This window comes from Musca autumnalis, unplaced genomic scaffold (assembly GCF_047663935.1).
Source record: "Musca autumnalis isolate F117 unplaced genomic scaffold, ASM4766393v1 scaffold_4, whole genome shotgun sequence".
Lineage (NCBI taxonomy): Eukaryota > Metazoa > Arthropoda > Insecta > Diptera > Muscidae > Musca > Musca autumnalis.
In genome coordinates this window covers 166,618,856-166,642,024 of record NW_027411977.1, presented here as the reverse complement: position 1 = coordinate 166,642,024, position 23,169 = coordinate 166,618,856, and the positions used below count along the sequence as shown (strand labels likewise).

Sequence of the window (23,169 nt, the reverse complement as noted above, 5' to 3'; positions counted from 1 at the left end):
CGTGATGGTGTTCCAATTTGCCCAGCATGCAAACGTTGCCGCCCTCAAGGATATTGTCAGCAGCATAATACCTCCATGGGAAAACGGCAAACTAAAGTTGGTGAGGAAAGACCAAATTCCTCAACTAACAAAAACTTCAGTATTCGTCAGAGGATGGGGCAGCAAGTTCGAGACGGAACGCATGCTCGAAGTCTTTGGTCGTCAAAACAAGAACAGGGCTTTCTACATCTCCAACGCTGTCCGCTTCAAAACAGGAAAGGCGGTAATCGGCGAAAGCGAGGAAGCCAAACAAAATAGCGAAGAGGTTTTACCTCCCAGCAACAATGAAAAGGGAGTCGATGCCGTAATCACCGACTCTCAAGAAGCCCGTTTACTGGAGGACCAATGATTGAGGTCATCCAGATAAACCTCCATCGGAGCGAGACGGCAACCATGGCCCTGATGGAGAAAATCAATACAGGTAAAATCCATATTGGCTTGATCCAGGAACCTTGGACTATTTAGAACAAGGTCTCTGGACTAAACTATATAAACTACCAACTGTTTTATGCAAATACGGGGTCTCGACCGAGAACCTGTATAATATGTCACAAAAACTTAAGTTTTCTTTTCTCTCCAGAGTTGTCAACATCGGACGCAACTGTGCTGAAGCTGGGAAATGGCAATATATACCTTGCGTCAGTATATTTACCGTTCGACTCGCCGACACTACCACCTACGTCGGAGCTGCAGCGGTTGGTGAGGAAAGCAAAACAAACAGGTAACGAAGTACTAGTAGGTAGCGATGCTAACTCACACCACATTGCGTGGGGTAGTACAAATACTAACAAAAGGGGCCAAGCCCTTTTAGATTTCTTGAATACTAACGACCTAATAACCCTTAACATAGGTAATAAAGCCACCTTTGTTAACAAGATTAGGGAAGAGGTATTAGATATAACAATATGTTCCGAAAATCTTATAAACGAGGTGCAGAATTGGAGGGTCTCGGAAGAGCACTCCTTCTCGGATCATCGTTATATAAGATTTGAACTAACACGGCCACCGCCGAAACCTATAAGTTTCCGAAATAAATCCAAAACCAATTGGATAAAATTTGGGAAACTAATAAAAGACAGGCTAGGGCACGATAGATATGAATGCCTAAGCACGGAAGATATAGACAGAAATGTCAACATTATAACGGAGGTCTTAGTAAAGTCATTCGAAGAAAGTTGTCCCCTTCGAGAGAGGAAATCTGCCTACGAAAAACCCTGGATGACAGGAGAAATTCGTAACAAAGGCAAAGAGGTCCGAAGGCTTTACAACAGAGCTCGACGAAAGAAATTAGCTGTATTCTGGGACAACTATCACACAAAACTTAAAGAATACAACAAAATGACTAGACTATCGAAAACCCATACACAAACCGAGATCATGGTGAATGATATGGGAAATAAGATGGAAACAATCGAGGACACGCTGGGGCTTTTGATGAATACACATTTCCCGCCGAACACTGCGACGCACGCAGGGGTGCCGGTAATGAGGGAATGTGTTACAGAGGAAGCACCAACAATTGATGAAGCGATGGTAAAGGATGCCATCAGCGGGGCCGGATGAGATATTTCCGGCCTTACTCCAGAAAGAGATGGACTTCATTGCGCCCAAACTATCTGGAATTTTAACGCATGCTTAAAATTTGCGTATACCCCTAAAGCCTGGCAGGAGGCGAGGGTAGTATTTATCCCCAAACCTGGGAAGGCAAGTTACGCAATTCCTAAGTCTTATCGTCCGATAAGCCTAACATCCTTCCTGCTTAAAACCATGGAACGAATAGTCGACACCATGATTAAGAGCAAGATTCCAAACGATATGCTTAAATACAAACAACATGCATACGTTAAAGGTAGATCAGTGGAAACCGCATTACATGAGGTTGTACACCACATCGAGAGAACCTTCGACAGGAAGATGTATACACTAGCGGTATGCATTGAGGGTGCTTTCAACAACGTCAGCACCGAAACCCTTATCCAATCCTTAGATAAGTTTCAGGTGAATCGGGCCCTTAGGGACTGGATAAGCCACATGCTAAGGAATAGATGGATAAGCTGCGGGCTACTTGACGTAAAAATAAAAGACAAAGCTGGTCAGGGTACGCCACAGGGGGGGATTTTATCCCCACTCCTATGGGTCACTACCATAAATAGCCTATTAAGGACTTTAACCGATGAGGGATTTGACCCAGTCTGTTATGCAGACGACGTTATAATACTTTGAGGGGTAAGAATCCAAACTTGCTATGCAGAAGAGCTGAATCAGCCCTAAAACTAGCGTACAACTGGGCTAGACCAAGAGGTCTTAATGTAAACCCGGAAAAAACGGAAATATGTCTGTTTACTAGGAAAACAAAACTGGGACACTTTGAAGAACCAGTTTTCCTAAACAAGACGATCAATATTTCCAATAAAGTCAAATATCTGGGAGTAATTCTGGATATGAAACTTAAATGGAAAGACCATATTCAAGAAAGAGCCAATAAAACTCATAGATGTTGGTCAACCTGTAGAAGGGCTATAGGCGCCAAGTGAGGTCTTAATCCTAAGATGACACACTGGCTATACAAAAGCGTAGTTAGACCTATTCTAACATACGCTTCAGTAGTCTGGTGGACAGCTATGGATAAAAAGTGTAATATTAAAATACTACAGAAAGTCCAACGAATGTGCTGTCTAAGTGTAAGCGGTGCAATGAGGACAACATCAACGAGGGCATTAGAAACTATTCTATATATACACCCAATAGAAATCCAGATAAGGTATGAAGGGGCTGTCGCAGCTATTCGACTTAAAGCGATGGACGAGTGGATCAGTAAGGACCACGTAACATACCATCAAAACATTCTACAGGTAACAACGGGAGAGTCAATGGATAACATTGTATCGGACCGTATACCTGAAACATTTGTAGCTGCCTCATGCGAGACATTAATTCCAGACAGAGACTCGTGGATCGGCGGAAATCTAGCACAAATGCCGACTGGAAATTGTTGTTATACAGACGGCTCAATGCTAGGTGGGAGAACGGGACTGGGTCTCTTTATTGAAGAACCAGAGACCGAAATATCTCTTCGTTTGCCGGATCACAATACGGTCCATCAAGCGGAGATCCGAGCGATCACAGAGTGTCTGAACTGGCTTAATGCCAACACGAGGCCAACTACTGTAAACGTCCTTACGGACAGTAAAACTGCAATCAAAGCAATAACATCCAAGACAGTAAAATCACAAACAGTCTTGGATTGTATAAATTCGATCAACAGCTATACTCAGCATGGCACGGTGCGTATAATATGCGTACCGGGACATGCGGGGAATAGAGGTAATGAGATTGCAAATTCTCTGGCAAAAAAGGGAAGGGAATTAGCAACCGTAAACTTGGCGAACGCAAAGCCACTAAATGCGTCTCGGCTAGAGTTAAAAAATTGGGCAAAAATGCCCACTCATCCCTATGGAATAGAGAGAAATTAGGGAAAACCACAAAAATCCTATGGGGAGACCCAAATGAGGAAAAAACTAAAAACCTATTACTGCTAGGTAAAGCAGAGTTGAGTAGACTTACAGGTGTTCTTACAGGTCACCTGGGTTTACAAGCTTATCTGCAAAAAATTAATTGTGCAGACAACAGCGTATGCAGGGCATGCGGAGAGGATGATGAAACGTTGGAGCATTTTCTCTGCCAATGCCCCGCTTTCGCAAACATCAGATCCCAGTTTTTAGGGAACGACACAATACCAGATCTTAATCAGGTAATTGTAGACGACCTAAAACAATTACGGGATTTTGTTAAGGGAACAGAGTTCCTTAATTAATTTATAGTAAAGTCCCCTTCTTCAAAAAACTTAGACTAGAGCGCACAACAGGCCTACTTCATGGCTTATGTGTATGTCCACCAGGACATGTGGCGAGTACTCGCCCCTCTTTTCAACCTAACCTAACCTAAGGAAAAATATCCATAGACTAATAAATAAATAAAATAAATATATAAATTTATTATAGTAGCTTAAACAATTGTAGTCGACCCAACCATTTCGGGCAACGGAAGTAAACATTTCTATTTGAAGAATTTGAGACATTGAAATTGCCATTAACGTAGTGACAGATTACAAGTTATATCACAAAAAAGTACATATTGTGTGAAATTACTATAGTAATAAATGGAAGTTAAAGTTATATAATAGTATTGTTATTGTTTTTAATTGATAACATCATAAATCTGTGTGTTTTATTTGGAATAAAATTGATCTCTTTTGAAATGTATTTTGTGAGTTTTTTATTAAATATTGTGAAAATCCTTACGGATCCTTACGTTATTTTCATTTAAATGTTGGTGTAAGTGTCCAGAATTAGAAAAATGTTATCTCGTCTGCCGAAAGTTGCCGAGCGGTATTCAGTTTTTATTATACTTGGTATACTCGGAGTTTTGTGAATGAGTAGTGTAGGGTTATTCGGTGTTTTCAAGTAATCGGTGTTGTTGTTTTGCATTTTGTTTCGATCTCATTTTATAAAAAATTGTGTTTTTAGGATCAAAGTATGAATGTGTGCTTTCACATTGGTATGTTTTTGAAATATGATCGAAGAAATTATAGCAAACCTTCAGGTGGTTGTTGCGAGATATGATTTCTCTAAGTTGTCAGATCGTATACACTATCTCTGCAAAAGAATTTCAAAAATCTGGATACAGAAAAAGATAACAGAAAAAATTAAAACATTATGCAAATTGGCTGGCTATAAAAGAAACCATTATTCTTGAATGATACACGTAATCTCAAGAATTATCTGCGGTTGATTTTTTAAGCTCTGCATAGAAAACTAAACAACGTAGAATAGTTAAATTGGCAAGCAACAATCTTCGGTGGCCTGTTTTAAGACACAGGTAGTATTTTTTATTTATATATAAATAATCCTGGTGCATTATAGTCGATCTGGCAACCATCTTAATCGGGATATTCTGTATGTAGTATTTATTAGAGTTGGGCAATATAGTTCTCGGAGCGGATCGATCTTCCTAGTTCCTTTTCCCAAAAGGAACTAGTTCCTTTATATAATTCCATAATTGCAAATAGTTCCGAGACAGATATAGTTCAACAAATCATCCTCTTTCGCCGTTCTTTTCGTTGCAAATAGTTCCGAGACCGAAATAGTTCATCGAATCTTCCTCTTTCACCGTTATTTTCGTTCCAAATAGTTCCGAGACCGAAATAGTTCATCGAATCTTTCTCTTTCATAGTTATTTTTGTTTCCGTCGTAACAAGTAGTTTTCATGGCTTTGTGGAATAAACAGCAACGGTAAAATAACGAAAGGAACTATATGAACTAGAGAAACTATATGAAAGCAAGAGCTGGATATAGTTGCAAAAGTTCCTTGTCCGGAATAGTACAAGGGAGGTACGTCTATATGGGGGATATACCAAAACATGGACCTCTATCGACCAATTTTTTAAAGATGTTTAATATCACCAAAGAACACAAATGTCAATTACAGCGAATTCACTTTGAAAATATTGACAAATTCTTGAAAATAATAAAAAAAACTGGAAGTACCGCTATACCTAAAAGTGGACCAATCATGACAATATTTGGGGAAAAATATCTTCTAATCACTACGAGTTTACGGTAAAATTTTCAGATCGATATCTTGATTAGAAATATTTTTGTCGCTCCCTCCCATACAAGCTAAACCACAGTGCGTTGCATCAATGTAGCCAGGGGGACGTTCAAATCGTTCAAAAACTCCTTTATATGGAACAGTTTTATGTTACCTTTTCTTAAGCCAATTATATTTTGTTTGCATCGTTAATTAAGCGAGGTGTACACGATCAGTTTTGACTGTCAGTTTTGCTCAAATAATCGGTTCCTTGCCAGTGTGGCCGTTGACTTTTGTCAGTCATCAAAATATTTTGTGGTTGCTGGATTGTTTGACAATTATCGATAATTCCGAAAAATCGACAGTCAAAGCTAACCGTGTGTACCCCTCTTTAGTCGGGATCTGCAAGTGACTATAAATAAAAAATCTTCAGGTATGTTGGTGTTGATATGCAATTTTAACATACCGCGAAAGAACTGAACACTTCAGGCATGCATTTATTTCATCTGCTGCAATAGTATAACTGAATAGTATAACAGTCCGAAATATAATCAAGGGAAGTATTATGTGCATTTGTGCCCTTCATTCAAATGAATGACCACTGGCAATTTAAGGGCCGACTGGACGACACAGCACACCCTCTTATAATGTATCTTATATACCTGATGAAGATATAGATATCCATATGTAACCTTCTAATCTAAAAACTTGCTTTTCAATAAGACCAACGCTTCGTTAAGCATAACTGCTGGCATTTACATTGATTTGTAACATATTTAAGTGGAAGTGGTCGGGTCTTGTGGCTAAAATATGTGCCCAGGGTCTTGGAAACGTACGGTTTACATATATTTATTTTACATAAAGTGCTGCGCATATCAATAGCAACAAATCCAGCATTTTGCATTAGTTAAATTATTCAATCCGTTACACTTTTTTTAAATGTAATTTTTTGTGTCCAGTTGTTGTTTGTTAAGTACAGTACACATTGTCAGTTTTGAATGTCGATATTTCGCAATTATCGATAACTGTCAAACCGTCCAGCAACCACAAAACATTTTGCGGTTGCATGATGAATGACAAAAATGAACGGCCACACTAGCAAGCAACAACAAAGCTGTCATTCAAAACTGACAATGTGTACCCAGCTTAACAGGGTTGCCATCTCCTACCACTTTTCCCATGGGCTGGGGAAAATATATTAATACCCTCAAATCAAAAAGTTTTCGCTTATATAAAAATTTGAATTGTAAAATATTCATTCGGAAAGTGGATTAGTATCAACCGTACTTATGTTTGCCGTATAATAAAAACGTTAAACAACCGTATATTGGTGAACACAAAACATCCCGGTGTAAACCCCCTGAGGCTATCGGCACATTGTGGCTAAAAACGTTAGGGAAACTTTAAAAATAATTCGCATAGGAACCTCCAACAATTAGTTGGGGCTCTTATTTCCGAAATATGCCCTAGACTTGTTCACAGAAGAAGTTTTGAAAACAATTTGAAAAGTTATACAGCTCCCAACTCAAACAACACACCGTCAAGAACCCACTATTTCAGCCAACAGTGGGTCACATAAAGTCATATGGCTAAATAAATCAGTTTTTTTTTTTTAATTTTTGTTATTAATTATTATTCTGGATATAATTTATTAAAAATAAAATAAAACATTCATATTGGGTCGTTTAAACCGTATAAAGCACTGAATTGTCTACCAGTGTTTCATAAATAGTCTTCCTTTGGGTATGACAACGGTTCCTTGACCAGTGTATAACTTTTTAAATTGTTTTCAAAACTTCTTCAGCGAACAAGTCTAGGGCGTATATCGGAAATAAGAGCCCCAACTAGTTCTTGGAGGCTCCTATTCACATTATTTTTAAAATTTTCCCAACGTTTTTAGCCACAAGGGGTTTACACCAGGATGTATTGTGTTCACCAATATACGGTTGTTTAACGTTTTTATTATACGGCAAATATAAGAACGGTTGATACTAATACACATTCCGAATGGATATTTTACAATTTAAATTTTTATATTGGCGAAAAAATTTCGATTTGAGGGTATTATTATATTTTCCCCAGACCATGGGAAAAGTGGTAGGAGATGGCAACCCTGTTAGGATAACAAGTGTCAATTCTTCCTGAAATGACTCTAAGTCCTTGGTCACACTAGATGGTTTCATTGAAACAATTTCATGAAATCCAGGGTTCCTAGGTTGATTTCCTCTTATGTTACACGCTAAAACTTTCATACGAAACTTTCCCATTATTTTGGCGTTCATAGATCGAGTTCCATACAAAAGTAATTTTATGAAATTACTGTAATGGGGAACTCGACCTAAGAACGCCAAAATAATGGGAAAGTTTCGTATGAAAGTTTCAGCGTGTAACATAAGAGTTCCATACTAGAGTAAAATCATGAAGTTGCTGTAGTGAGGAACTCGATTTAAGAATCCCTAAAAGTTTCAATGAAACCACTCTAGTGTGACCTTCGACTAACATATGGGTAAACCCTGCGTGACGAACGCTACATTTGTACGCGTTTTCGGGCATAAATATTAAAATTTTTTGAACTTTTCAGATAGATGCATTGAATCTATACATGGTACTTAATAGAATTTGAGAGCACTTTCAAATGCTATAAAAAAATTTTTTTTAACAAGTATAATTAGGTGTGTTCATTTACTTACAATTTGTACAAATTGTTACTGGATGTTGTTCGTTTACTCTACAGTACCATGCAAAAGACCTTTGTCGATTACAAGAAGTTACTGGACTTGTACAAATTTGTACAAATTATTGAGTAAACGAACAGACCTATTAGCGGAAAAAAATGATTATAGCTCTGTTCCTTTACGTGCAAGAATCTTCAAGTTTTACAACTTTTTACTCGAAAAGCGTTCCTTTACTTCAGACACCATACAATTCATATGGAAGCAGATTACAACTTTTGCTACTTTTGTCGGTTTTACCACTTTCAAAAGTAAAGGAACAGACCATATAAGTTATTGTGACGCACGCTACAATAAGTGGAAGTAGCTTCCGACGTTGTGGTATGTTTTCATAATTTTTAGCAAATTTTGCATAATAAAGCACACAAAATGAATAGTTTAAAAGAAAGATGAATATAAGAGAATTCTAAAACAATTAATTTTTAGGCAAACAATTTTGTATTTTTTTTTCAAAATCAGCGAACCTAATGTGACGCACGCTACGTGATGCAAGCTACATTTTTTCCAGTATGTAGTAAATAAAAACCAGTGTATTTATTTTAACGAAACAATGTATATTTCTTGTAAATAACGTTATTTAAGTCATATTTTATGTTCATATTTAAGTTCATCAATGCGTATATGTTTATAAATAAATTTTATGTTTTAATGAATCTGACGTTAGTGCGATTTCGAGCGCATTTTTGTTATATGACGAAAAATAATGTTTGCTTTTAATTCCGGGAATGCTCTTAACGTTAGCCCGTCTCTCCGAAAGAATTCCAGCTGATTTTTGTATATAACTACTGCTTAAATATAAAATGAAAATACCATTTGTATTCATTTTTGCCAATTTAAAAAAATCATGGGCATTATTAAGAACAATATTCTGAGCTTTTACCATTTTCCAATTTTTTTTTTTTCTTTACGATAGCTCCGATTCCGTCTACTGCACCCTTTCCGTGACGAAAACAGAATAAAACAAAAATAGAATACAAGAGAAAGTGAAAACAGAATTAAAAGGCAATTTTTTATTTTTTGGGAGAACTCAAATCGTGACGAACGCTACAGAAATTAATGCACTGTAATTTTTTTTATTATTGTAAATTTTTTTTCTATTTCCTTAAAAGCAGGATATTAATTTAATTTAAATTTGTAGATGAATTAAAAAAAAGAAATTTCTGCCCACAGTATAAAAAAAACATAATTTTTCGTGACGAACGCTACACCACTTGGATCTGTCTTTTCATACCTAATTTCACTTTTTCCAAAATATTAAAAGATAATATTTTCTGTCAAAATCTAAGAGAATTGAGTGAATAACAATATAGCTTTCAAGTTTACCACTTATGTTAACACAAAAGTAATAATATGAACATGTAAAAAATGTATAATTTTTGTATAAAATTAAAAAACCTGAGGTAAGGTAGGATTTTGTAATAATTTTTGTGTTAATAATGATAGAAAAAAGAGTTTTTTACATATTTCTAAAATTAGATATCCAGTCTAATCTTCTGTGAGAAAATAAATTAATTTTGATAAAATAAAAAAAATTTTGGCTTGTAGACTGTTTCTGGGATTTGCCCATATCCCAAAACACAAATTTAAGTCAAAAGTACAGCTAATTAAAACCGATAACACTACAATCTTTAATGATATTCCGTTGTTGCTTTTGTTTTGCACTCCCCATTCTCAAGGATCAGTCAATATTGTTGTTGTTATCCCATCCAACTACAAAGTACAGAAATAACTTATTTAGAGCTCTCTCTACATAATCAAGAACAACTGGACAGAAAATATTACATTTAAAAAAGTGCAACGGATCCAAAAATTGAAATAATGCGAAATCCTGGATTTGTTGCTTTTTATATGCGCAACACTGTATATAGCGCATTCAAAAAATAGGGCTCCTCCGAAATTCAACAAAATATATTGCCTATTCTTGTACATTATCTGAAATTTTCAGGAAAATCAGTTCTGTAGTATCAGAGAGTCTTTAGGCCCTAAATAAGTACCTAAGTTCGGAGATTCAACCACAGTTGCCTCGCAAATTTATTTTCTTACCGATCCGTTCGTAAGTTTTTCAAAAATAGTGTTTTTAAAAAATAGGGTCATGGGGAGTCACCTTGCCCCCTCCGAAATTCAACAAAATATGCAGCCTATTATCACAAGGAGAACGGTGAGAAGACCAAGTTGATGGTGTCGACGCGCAATGCGTCCATTGAGCTCGGACCGACTGTGGAAGTTGGTTCCTATAATATTGAGGTAGTAAAAGACTTCGTCTACCTCGGCACCTCCGTCAACACAACAAACGACATCAGTTGTGAAATAAAAAGAAGAATTGTATTGGCCAACAGATGCTACTTTGGATTAAGTAAGCAGTTTAAAAACAAAGCCACATCTCGTGAAACAAAAATAACGCTCTACAAAACACTGATACTACCCGTGCTGATGTATGGCTCCGAAGCCTGGGTACTTGCGCAAGCAGACATGGCAGTGCTTGGTGTGTTTGAGAGAAAAATTCTTCGAAAGATCTACGGACCAATCTGCGTTGACGGTGAATATCGACGTCGCATGAACCACGAGCTGTATCTGCTATACAACGACATCAATATTGTTAAACGTATCGAGATGCAGCGATTGCGTTGGCTAGGCCATATCATAAGAATGAGCGATGATGAACCCGCTAAAAAGGCGTATGAATACATGCCACATGGCGGTGCACGCAGAATTGGCAGGCCAAGGAATAGATGGCGCAAACAAGTGGATGTTGAGATGAAAAGGCGCGGTATTCCAGAGAGCAAAGCAACAAATAGAGAGGAATGGAGATCTCTTCTTAGTTCGGCCTATAGAACAAATGTTCTGTAATGGGCCAGCTAAGTAAGTAAGTAAGTATTATCACAAGGAGCGTCCCGGTATATTTTCTAAAATTTACAGGAAAAACGGTTCAGTAGTTTCAGAGATATAACATATTTAAAAAAAGTGGTCGGAGACAGAACAACCATTACCTGGCAATTGGTGCGTACATTTTCTTAAAAAACCTATTTTTTTGCTTTAAAAATTGCAGCTGTAACACGGGTACCTATGAAACCTGATCTAATGAGCTCCTCCGCATTCGAATCCATGCACTAAAACGTCGGATATAGATACCTTGAATATAGGAAAATCGCCAAAAATATATTTTGACGATTCCGCGCATTTATCCGCGATTATGTATAATATTTGCAAAATGGTGTGTCATAAATTACAAAGTTTCAATAGTAATAGTCGTATTTAACCCAAAATAGAATGTGGTGGCACATCCCCGTTTCTTGATGAATCTGATTAAAATTTGCTATATTGACGTATTTTTTAATAGTCGGTCACTTGTATCGGATGCGCCTTACAAGCATATGCACACCGCGAAATTTTTCGCATTTGAAGGTTTTTTGAATGGTAAGGCGGCCATCAGAATATCTGCTTTTTCACATGTATGTTGTCACTTTGGGTATACTAATATACAGAACAGCTGATGTCATACACGTGAAAAAGCAGATGGTCTGATGGCGGCCTAAGATGCACTAGCTGCATCCGAAAAGCGCACGCACCTTAACTGATTTTAAAGAATTTGCGAATTACATGCTTTTTAACTATTGTGTTTTTTCTTTGGTTGTAATTTCAGAAAACAAATATACCCAGTTGTTCAATAAATAGCAATAGTCTACTTTGACATAGACATGTAACTAGTTACTCATTGATCCTAGTTACTTTGGCCGGATTTTGTCACTGGAAATTGACTTCCCTGCCTATCATGTCACTTCACTAGTAACAGGTAATGCGGCATGTAATATATTTACTATTTTATAGACTACCCATGGATAGTGTAATCGACAATGTTTCTCTCTTGTAATCTTTTTAAAAATTATTTGTTTTTTTTTACAAAATAGAAAACATGTTCTGTCATTTTGTTTATTCATAATTAAAAAACGTATTTTGATGCGTTTGTTGTGCAAAAAATTGAAGATGCAAAACAAGAACGTGTTACGAGCTAAATCATAGAAAGGATGAATCATTTAATAAGAATATTAATAATAGCCATGTTTCTTTACGTGCAAGAATCTTCAAGTTTTACCACTTTTTATTCGAAAAGCGTTCCTTTACTTCTGACACCACACCATTCATATAAGAGCAGTTCACAACTAATTATTTTTGTGTTTTCTTCGACCTTTTTATTTGTTGATAAATAAAGTTTACTCGAGCTTGAGGTCTAGACCTCAAGCTCGAGTAAACTTTATTTAGTTCACAACTTTTGCTACTTTTGCCGGTTTTACCATTTTCAAAAGTAAAGGAACAGACCAAGTAAATTTTTGCACTCCATCTAATAAAATAAAGTGTATCTAATGCATGTATTTATTTACCTATTTATCTGACTTCAACTTACTCGTAATTTTGACTATCATTTCTGACTACCGAATTGGGTGGTTACTGGTAATGCTGTGAGGGGACAATTGCCCTATTCCCTAGTTACCCGAACAACTGGGTACTTTCACGATGACAAACTATTTTCCTTGTAGAAGTTTTAGCAAAGTACTTTAGGTTTTGTATGGAAAGGGAATTTTTAATTTTTTTTTTAATTTTTTTTTCAATGGAATTGTAGAGGAAATTTGAAATTTGCCATATGTATTTCTATTTTCTAAATTAACAATCGAGAGGCTTAGAGCCTGTTCATGTATGTCGACCGAAATGTTTTTTGCGCTTCGAAAGTGGAAAAAATCATTTTTTGTTCATGTAAACGCCTTCGAAACGAAAATCTATGTGACCGACAAGCCATATGAAATAACAATTTTGCATTAAATTTGGGTTTATGTATTTCGAAAGGACTGTCTCTTATAGAAAGATAATGTCAAAATCAATCACTTGCTTTGTAACTGCCGAGTAGAACGTAAACTCGCGAATAACACCGAAAATCTTAAAACAAATTTATGCAACACAATCTTGAAACAAAATAAAAATTTTATAGACACGTTTTAATGGCGTTTTCATTCATTATTTTGAAGAAATCAATAAAATAAAATAATTCAAAATACCGACACATTTTATTTTTCAAACAAAGCAAATCACCCAGCCAGCATTTTTTGAAAATTTTAATCCGACTGCACGATTAAAAAGCTGGAATATGAGCTCATTTTCTGATCATAAATGACTCCTTTGTCGGTAGGAAAACATAACCTCAGGCGACTCGTATAGGGAAATCACAAATGAGTCTTCCTCTGCATTATTTTCGAGTCATTTTTTCCGTTCATACAAGCGACTTTATCAATTTTTGATCACCAAAAGGACTCTTAAAAGACTCCTCAATGTGATTTTTGAAAAACCAGTCTTCCAAATGCTAGCTGGGCACACTTATTCCAATGTTTGTATGTATATGTGGATTTTGTTTTCATTTCTCATTTATGGAACATAGTTGTACAAATGTACATTCAAATTAGTAGTATTTCGCATAGGATACGTAACGGCAGTCGCACGATAGCTTGCGAAATACATGAACGCATTTTTAGACGGAAGTGTGTGACTGCTTTCCTTTCGTACAGGTTTCCGTGTGACATACATGATGAACAGGCGGTTAATTCTTCGCTTTTTGTTTCTATTTTTTCGGAATTTAGGGTCTCTAAGACAAATCGAATTCAAATTCGTTCGTTTAAAGTTTTTGCGGTTCAATGAATTTTGGAGAGTAATTGAGTAAATTAAAAAAAAAAACTTTTGGAATAATTACTAATCAACCCCAAATTGCATTGTCGTATGTACGTTGTTCTTTTGTTCGCCAAAAGATCGAAAACGATATCATTTTCGAACATTTGGTGAATGTTTTCTCTTCACAAGAAACATTGTTTCGGGAAACATTTTTTACTTTGAAAATTTGTTGTTTCAGAATGCTACGTATAATAGGTTTGTCCTCGTACTTACTAAATGTTGCTGAAACACTTTTTTCAGCAACTTTTCCTTTACACAACTGCCAGTTTTAAAAACATTAGTAATACCCAGATAGCATTTGGAAGACTGTTTTTTCAAAAATCACATTGAGGAGTCTTTTTAGAGTCCTTTTGGTGATCAAAAACTGATTAAGTCGCTTGTATGATCAGAAAGGGACTCGAAAATGACTCCCTGTAGTGATTAAAAAGAGTTCAATTTAAAATACAACAATAAATGTGTAGCAATCACAAATTAGTCATTGAAGTGTTTAAAATGTGACCATTTTTTGTTATTTATTGTCACATTTTGATCATCTGGAAGATTGAAAAGTGCTTAATCAAAAAAGGGTCATGCAGGTGTTTGAAAAGTGATTATAATTATGTATCTTCTGATCATATTTTGAACAGTTAGGTGATTAAAAACTGATTGCTTTGTTTTATTTTTATTTGGTTGTAAATAAAAAAATAAAATTCTCATATACACTTTCTACAAAACTTTGATATAAATGTAACGTATAATATTAAGTGTATATACAAACCCATGTTCAGGTTTTGCCAAGTGAAATGAAGAAGCAGTATACTCACCGCCCAACATAAAGGATAATTAAAAGTCATAACAAAGCAGAAAAGAAAACAAAGGAAAGGAAAGAAAAGAAAAAGAGAATAAAGGGAAAATTCTTTTAATTTATTTCGTTTAATAAAAATACTCATAAATGACTCCCTAAAGATTCATAAACGATTATAAACATGACCCAAAAAAGACTCGAAAAAGAGTCCCAAATTATTCAACAAATCACCAATAAATGATTGAAATGCGAATCGAAAAAGACTTTATATACCATCAGAAAATGGGCAAAAATGACTCGAAACTAATGCAGAGGAAGACTCATTTGTGATTTGCTTAGACGAGTCGCCTGAGGTTATGTTTTCCTACCGACAAAGGAGTCATTTATGATCAGAAAATGAGCTCATATTCTAGCTTTTTACTCGTGCAGTCGGATCAAAAAAGACTCGAATTTGATTATAATTTTCAAAAAATGTTGGCTGGGTAATTATTACAAATTATCGAGTACGCAGACAGGCATAATATAAGCAATAGCTTTGTTCCTTTACTTTTTTAATGGTAAGAGTGGTAAAAGTGAAAGGTGTCAAAATTGCTCTCTCATGAACAGTTTTACCAGAAAAGTAAAGGAACGGAAAAATGGTAGATCAGGTAGCAATGTCAAAAAGAACCATAAAAAATCAATTTTCGTCTCTTATTTCACAGTTTTTAAGTTAGTTTTGTCAGCGTTCGACTTTTTCTTCTGTTTTTCGTCCATTTTTTTCTTCATTGTGAAAAACAAAAGTCGAAAAATCAGTTCTGCCATTTTTTACCTGCAGAAATTTGTCTGGTAGCCTGAGGTAGAAGAGAAAGGCATATGTGCTTTCTCTCCTCTCTCACTCTCTTAAAAATTGCTGCTAGTTTTACCACTTTTTGGGGTTAAGGAACGCTTTGCAGGTTAAAAATGGTAAAAATGGTAACCTCAGGTAAGTAAAGGAACACAGCTAATAAGTGTTGATAAAGACAACATATGGGTAGATTGCCAAACACAAGACGACAATGTTTATCAACAGTTACATATCGAGCCGCAAAGATAATAAAGAAATGAAAACGGAAAAGGCACATAACAGAAACGTCAAGAAACTCCACAAAAATGTTTTTCGCCACTATCGTAGAAACTATCGTCATTCATTCGCTAATAATTTTATTGCCGATATTCGAAATCGAAGGTTTTCCTGCCACAGACTGAGCGGCGAATGAATCGTTTTCAACTAATTAGCTCTGTTCCTTTACGTGCAAGTATCTTCAAGTTTTACCACTTTTTACTCGAAAAGCGTTCCTTTACTTCGGACAACATACCATTCATATGGGAGCAGTTTACAACTGCTACTACTTTTGCCGGTTTTACCATTTTCAAAAGTAAAGGAACAGACCAATTACACTGGTCAACACGACTTTTGTTTCAACCGAAGTTGCAGTTGTTTCTAGATGAAATCGGCGAGTTATTTTCAAATCCGGTCCCCGTTTTTCTCCATCAGCTCTTGTTTTTGAGATATAGCTCAAAATTGGTTTTTACGAGTTTAACCCAGACTTTCGTTATTTTCGGATACAAACAAATATTTTTTTGTGGGTTTATCGACATTAATATATTAAGAAGATGTTGTACGCTCGATACAAATCGTTTTTGAAATAGTTATGGTGAGTATATATCAAAAAAATATAGAAAATATACGACGGACCTTGTAAAAATTTCATATTTTGAGTACTTTAAGCTGTAATTACGTCATCGGGGAAAGTCATAGGATCTTCATATGGTACTCCGGATATGCTTAGGGTGTCTACCATATAATCCAGTATTCAAATGTATAATATAAAGTTCATAGCCCCCATGATGCGGCCATAACCTAAAAATCGACATGAAGACTGCTAAAGGGAATTAATTTACCAGTGATATCATTAACAGATAAGCCATTTACTTTTCAATGGCAGTCTTAATGATGATTTTTAGGTTATGGCCGAATCATGGGCGCTATGAACTTTATATTATATATTTGTACACTGGACTATATAGTAGACACCCTAAGCATATCCGGAGTACCATATGAAGATCCTATGACATTCCCCGATGACGTAATTACAGCTTAAAATACTCAAAATAAGCAATTTTTACAAGGTCCGTCGTATATTTTCTATATTTTTTTGATATATACTCGTCATAACTATTTCAAGAACGATTTGTATCGAGCGTACAACATCTCCTTAATATATTAATGTCGAAAACCCCACAAAAAAATATTTGTTTGTATCCGAAAATAACGAAAGTCTGGGTTAAACTCGTAAAAACCGGTTTGAGCTGTATCTCAAAAACAAGAGCTGATGGAGTAAAACCGAGACCGGATTTGAAAATAACTCGCCGATTTCATCTAGAAACAACTGCAACTTCGTCTGAAACATTCAACTTTTTCAATTTTGTTGAGCAGTGTTATCATTCATTATCAATATCAGGGGCCTAGTTATGTGATTCGATATAGAGTTGTTTCGAACCGAGTACTCAAAGTTGGGATGACAACATTCGTTATCGAGTAATATTATCGAGTTATTGAGCATAAATTTGCGAGAAATTAATCGTAATTAAATTGCCTATCGTAAACTAATGGTCTGTTCCAGAACTGCAAGAATCTACTAATTTTTACTATTTTTTTTCCGATAACATAAAGGAAAAACTGTTATCATAGTAAAAAATCGTAGCTTCTTGGAAGTTCTGAAACAGAGCAAAAATTAAAGATTTCTTATTGTCATTTTATTTAAAATGTAAAAATTTGTGTTTGTTGTCGGTTTATAAAAGAAAAATAAAATTAGTTAATAAATCTCAGCATTTTTTACACAAAATAAGAAAAATTTGGAAAAGACCTTTGTACTCGTTTGAGAAATAGTAATAAAATTAGAATTAAAATAAATATACAAATTTATGCATTCATTAGCCAAAATTTACTGTTTGCAGTCTTTCAAAATAATTTAAAAAAGTATACATTTCCGCAAAAAAATAATATTTATAGGCCAATCGAACTGAAACTTTGCACACTTTTCAGATTTAGATGACAATACATGAATATGGAATCAAAACCAATATTGGTTCATTTTTATAGTGTTTTAATGGTGTTTTATTTAAATTGCATTTCAAATCTGGTAACTCAATTTTGAAACAGTTGCAGTTGACCAATCGGACTAAAACTTTGCACACTTTTTAGATTTGGATGACAATCCATGAATATGAAATTAAAACAAAGATTGGTTTATTTTACAGTGTTTTAACGGTGTTTTATTTAACTTGCATATCAAATCTGGTTACTCATTTTTGACACAGTTGCAGTTGCCCAATCGAACTAAAACTTTGCACAGATTTGGATGACAATACATGAATATGAAATCAAAACCAATATTGGTCCATTTATACCATTTTTACAGTGTTTTTACGGTGTTTTATTTAACTTGCATTTAAAATCTGGTAACTCATTTTCCACGCAGTTGCAGTTGACCAATCGAACTGAAACTTTGCACACTTTTCAGATTTGGATGACAATACATGAATATGAAACTAAACCAAAGATTGGTCCATTTTACAGTGTTTAAAGGTGTTTTATTTAACTTGGATGTCAAATTTGGTAACTCATTTTTGACACAGTTGCAGTCATGGCACAATAATACAGGTACAACGGCAAAAACAGCTGATCTTCATACCAGTTGTCAACAAGCAATTCACAGTAATGTATTATTGTGAGCAAATTTGACGTTTTGCATGATTTGATGTAACAACTTCTTATTCCACCATGGTTGCAGTTGACCAATCGAACTAAAACTTTGCAAACTTTTCTGTTGCTTTATTTTTAAAAATGGTAAAAGTGGCAAAAGTAGCAAAAGTTGCGAACTGCCCTCATATGAATTGTATGATATCTGAAGTAAGGGGACGCTTTTCGAGTAGAAAGTGGTAAAACTTGAAGATTCTTGAACGTAAAGGAACAGAGCATTTGATGACAATACATGAATATGAAATCAAAACCAATATTGGCCCATTTTTACCATTTTTATAGTGTTTTTACGGTGTTTTATTTAACTTACATTTCAAATCTGGTAACTCCTTTTCCACACAGTTGCAGTTGACCAATCGAACTGAAACTTTGCACACTTTTCAGATTTGGATGACAATACATGAATGTGGGTACTTTTTGTCCTATAGCCCCCACATAGCGGTACCATCCGATTTAGTTCAAATCTAGTAACTCATTTTTATCGCAGTTGCAGTTGACCAATCGAACTGAAACTTTCCACACTTTTCAGATTTGGATGACAATGCATGAATATGGGCCCATTTTTTCCCGCATATAGCGGTACCACCCGATTTCAGGTATTTTGAGGATTTTATCTTCATTTTTGCCCGCATTATATGTCATTTGGCATTTCCAATGATACAGACATTTCCCCACCAAAAATTATGAACATTAGTCCGATTTTATGTATTATTATCTTCATTTTTAGGCCGAATCGGCTGTAACTTGGCAATGGGACCCCCCATTGGTACAGAAACTTCCTCACTAAAAATGATGGCCATAGGTACAGGTTTTGGTATAGCCCCCATATAGAAGTACCACCTGATTTCAAGTGTTTTAAGGATTTTATCTTCATTTTTAACCCTGATATGCTGTAATTTGGCATTTGAGATTCCCAACTTCCCCACCAAAAATTGTGGACATAGGTCCAGGTTTTGGTATAGCCCCCATAAAGCGATACGGCCCGATTTCAAGTGTTTTAGGGATTTTATCTTAATTTTTAGCCAGAATTGGCTGTAACTGGGCATTTGGAGACCCCAATGGTACAGAAACTTCTCCACCAAAAATTGTTGACATAGGTCCAGGTTTTGGTATAGCCTTTATATAACGGTACTACGCGATTTCAGGCATTTTAAAGTATTTATCTAAATTTTCGGGCTAAATTGACTATAATTTTGTTCTCAGTGGTCAAAAAATGTATTTTCTAAAAAGATAAAAATAAAAAATAATTTAAAAAATTAAGTTTCAGTGTTTTATTTAGAAATGCACTTCAAACTAGAAAATGATTTGTCGCTTAGCCTCAATAAATATATTCTTTCTTATGATGGAATCTCTCAAATAAAACGCTTGCATTTAAATTATAAATGATGGCAAAATTAAGAAAGAATATATTTATTGAGGCTAAGCAACAAATTATTTTCTAGTTTTAAGTGTATTTCTAAATAAAACACTGAAACTTAATTTTTTAAATTATTTTTTATTTACATTTTCTCATTCATAATTTTTCTTTTTTTATTATTTGCTTTAAAATAAAAACATTTTTGGAGTCTACCTCCATAATGTTGCTTGAGGCCCATACCTATATACGCATGGTAGAACAAATACAAGGTAAAGTTAATACTACAACAAATACAACTCAACAACAACCACATTGAAATTTGTTTTTGTTTGTAAACCTTAGTGTCAACGTAAATGTAAACAAAACAAGGAAATGTCTATAAATTATTGGAATTTAAAAAACAAATAATTTTTCACATTTGATTGAATATTTTGGAAAACATGAATGAAAACTCGTTAGATTTTCAATTTGAATGTTTCCATATCATTCCACTAAATGCATAATTTCTCGCAGAAAGTAGAATACTTGCAAAAATGTTTCGGGTCGCTGGTAATTCATTGAAAAAAGAGAAGCTGTTTCAATCATTTGCTTTTGAAAACAAAAAAGCACACGTTTATTAGGGCTTTATTCTTTTCACGTTTAACAAAATACCACACATATTAACAAATATTGTACCGCCTCTATAAGCGGTGTTTTAGAGTGCGGCATGTCGTTCGGACCTGGAGCAGGTTACATGTCAATGATATGAAGCCGTCTTTATGGGAAATAGTTTTTTTTTTCTGATGAATAAATTTGTTTTTCAAAAATATATATCCCTAATATACATCGAACATAGAAATAAATACATAAAATGTCGTATGGAATTCGACACTAATGCCGGGCATACACTATGGGCATGCAGGACAGCATTAGTAATAGTATTAGTAAATTTTGAAGTTTTTGTCAATGTATTTGGAAGTAGTTTTGGCAGGATTGAAATCAAAATAGTTTTGATTTTGTAAATGAACCCCTTTCAATCCGATGAATTTTGTTTATTTTCCAAGTAACCAACAAATTATTTTTGAAAACAACAAATATTATTTGTGAGGAAATTAAAAAAATTGGAAAACTTCAGCCCAAAATCGAGTTTTGGAGGAAAATTCTTCATTTTTGGAATATGGATTGAACGAATGCCACACACTATTCAATCACACACGTACACAAGGGTTCATTTGGCAGTGCAGTTTGGCCGTATAGTGTATGCCCCGCATAACACTACAACCCAGTTCAGTCAGCTGGGTATTGCTGCTACCTTTTCTTGTTCTACCATGCTATATACGTATACCATGGTACAAATACACAGGTAGCCGCATCGACAATTGTTGGGAACATAAGACGTCAAAATTTGACATCAATTCAATGCAATTGACACATTATGTTACCATCAGCTGGCATGATAATGCTACCTGTATTATTGTACCATGACGTATACTTTGTGTAGGTTGAAAATTTTTAACTTTGACAGAACGTTATTGTTTGTTTGTGTGTGTGTTTTGTATTTTAAAAACAAAAGCCCAACAAAACATGAAATACAATTCAACAAAACATGAAATACAATTTCAAGGAAAATTATTTGTTTTACGAATGAAAACATTTAAGTTTCGGTCGCGGATTTTGTGTTTTAAATGTGATTTTGGACTCAACGTAATTAGGCCCCAGGAAAACTATAGAGAAACATTCGAAAACGATATCGTTTTCGATAGCAATGGTATGGTGGGATTGAAAAAACATGGCTCTCACACAATGACACCCCCGAAAGTATGCAATAGAAAAATATGTTGCCTACCATTGCATTAGATCTTTATAGTCAGTTTGATTTTTTTGAATATGTTGGTTATGCCGTTTTGGCGCTGAGCGCCTCATATATAGTTCATTGATTATTAGAAAATGTAGACATCTTCACTTACCATTAATAAGATTAACTATTTTATGTGTTTTGGCTTTTAAAATATCCCGACAACTTGTTTTGTTTTTGACTAAACATGCATTGAAGGTTGTCCTTTTGATGGGAATACTACAACTTTGGCCTTGTTGATAAGTAAATATGTAGGGAATCTTGTTTGCTTGTTTAACCATCAACTTCTTCTTATCGTACATAATAGCAGATTTAAGCACTCTGCTACGCCTTGCTCTCTCGTGCGCCTGTATAATTGTCACACATTCTGCAATATATGCTCTTTCTTCTTGCGATTGTCTTTCATCCCCATAATCATCAATACATATACCATTTTTATAAATGAAATTTTGATATGCCAAGGGTCTTCTGTACAGAAAATCTGGCGAGCGCCAAATACATATGTCATATGGTGACAGCTTTCGAGCAATAAGGACTTTGTCCATATAAATATACTCATTCAGTTCGATATTACATAGTTCACATTTGAGCATATTCAAAGTGCGCATTGCGGGATCTATCAGTTCCTTGATAACATTACGTTTTTGCACCTGAAATGTTTTCCGGTACAAATAGCTTAATTTTTGAACCAATTCAACATATGATATATATAGTTCGGATAGTATTCCAAAGGAAATACCAGCGCTATCGATGGGATCTCTTTTTTTCATAACATCTTGCCGTTTTATTATGTATTCAATGCTACGTTTTGTAGCCACCCAAATTTTGTAATTGAATTCAAATGACATTATAATTTAGATGCGAATTTAAAAAAAAAAATACGTGTTTATAAATAAAAATTTTATTTTGCTATCTGCAATATTAAGTCTGTTCCAGCCAAATTGAACAGATAGGGCCAAACCTATAACTCTGCGTGTGCGTTCAAAAATACAAAAACAAAATACGTATTTCAATTTGGCCTAAAGTGATATCGAAAAAATTGAATATGTAAGTCTTGTGCCAGATTATGAAAATTTGCATGAAAATGATTTGAGTTTATGGGTAATAAGGGAGAAAGGGAGCTCCTTCACCTCCTCTCTTTCTCCTAAAAGTTCAAAAATTGTCATGTTTTATTTTCAATGTCTGGCACAAGAGTAGAGGCCTAGGTAATTATGTAAGCTGCATTGCCTGCTTGCCTTTCTTGCTTCTAAAAAAAGAATAAAAAAGAAATGGGCAACCCAGTTCGAAATTTGTTCGGCCTTATTTATTCTTTTATCTTATTTTTAGAAATTAAGCAAGAAAGCA

At 34.9% G+C, this 23,169-nt stretch overlaps 1 protein-coding gene across 2 annotated transcripts in view; it reads right to left on the bottom strand.

Annotated features, from left to right (window-relative positions):
- The window catches only part of LOC141402817 (dynein regulatory complex protein 11), a 442,109-nt gene extending 419,337 nt beyond the window's left edge, over positions 1-22,772 (bottom strand). The window contains exons 1-2 of one of the 2 annotated variants that reach the window (XM_073984803.1): positions 22,565-22,679; positions 21,938-22,475 (exon numbers count right to left, since the gene is read on the bottom strand). In XM_073984803.1, coding sequence (XP_073840904.1) covers positions 21,938-22,433 — 496 coding nt within the window. In that variant the 5' untranslated portion in view covers positions 22,434-22,475; positions 22,565-22,679. Of the gene's footprint in view, positions 1-21,937 lie in introns of both variants that reach the window. The other variant, XM_073984802.1, reaches the window with a different exon arrangement.
- Positions 22,773-23,169: the final 397 nt, after the last annotated feature.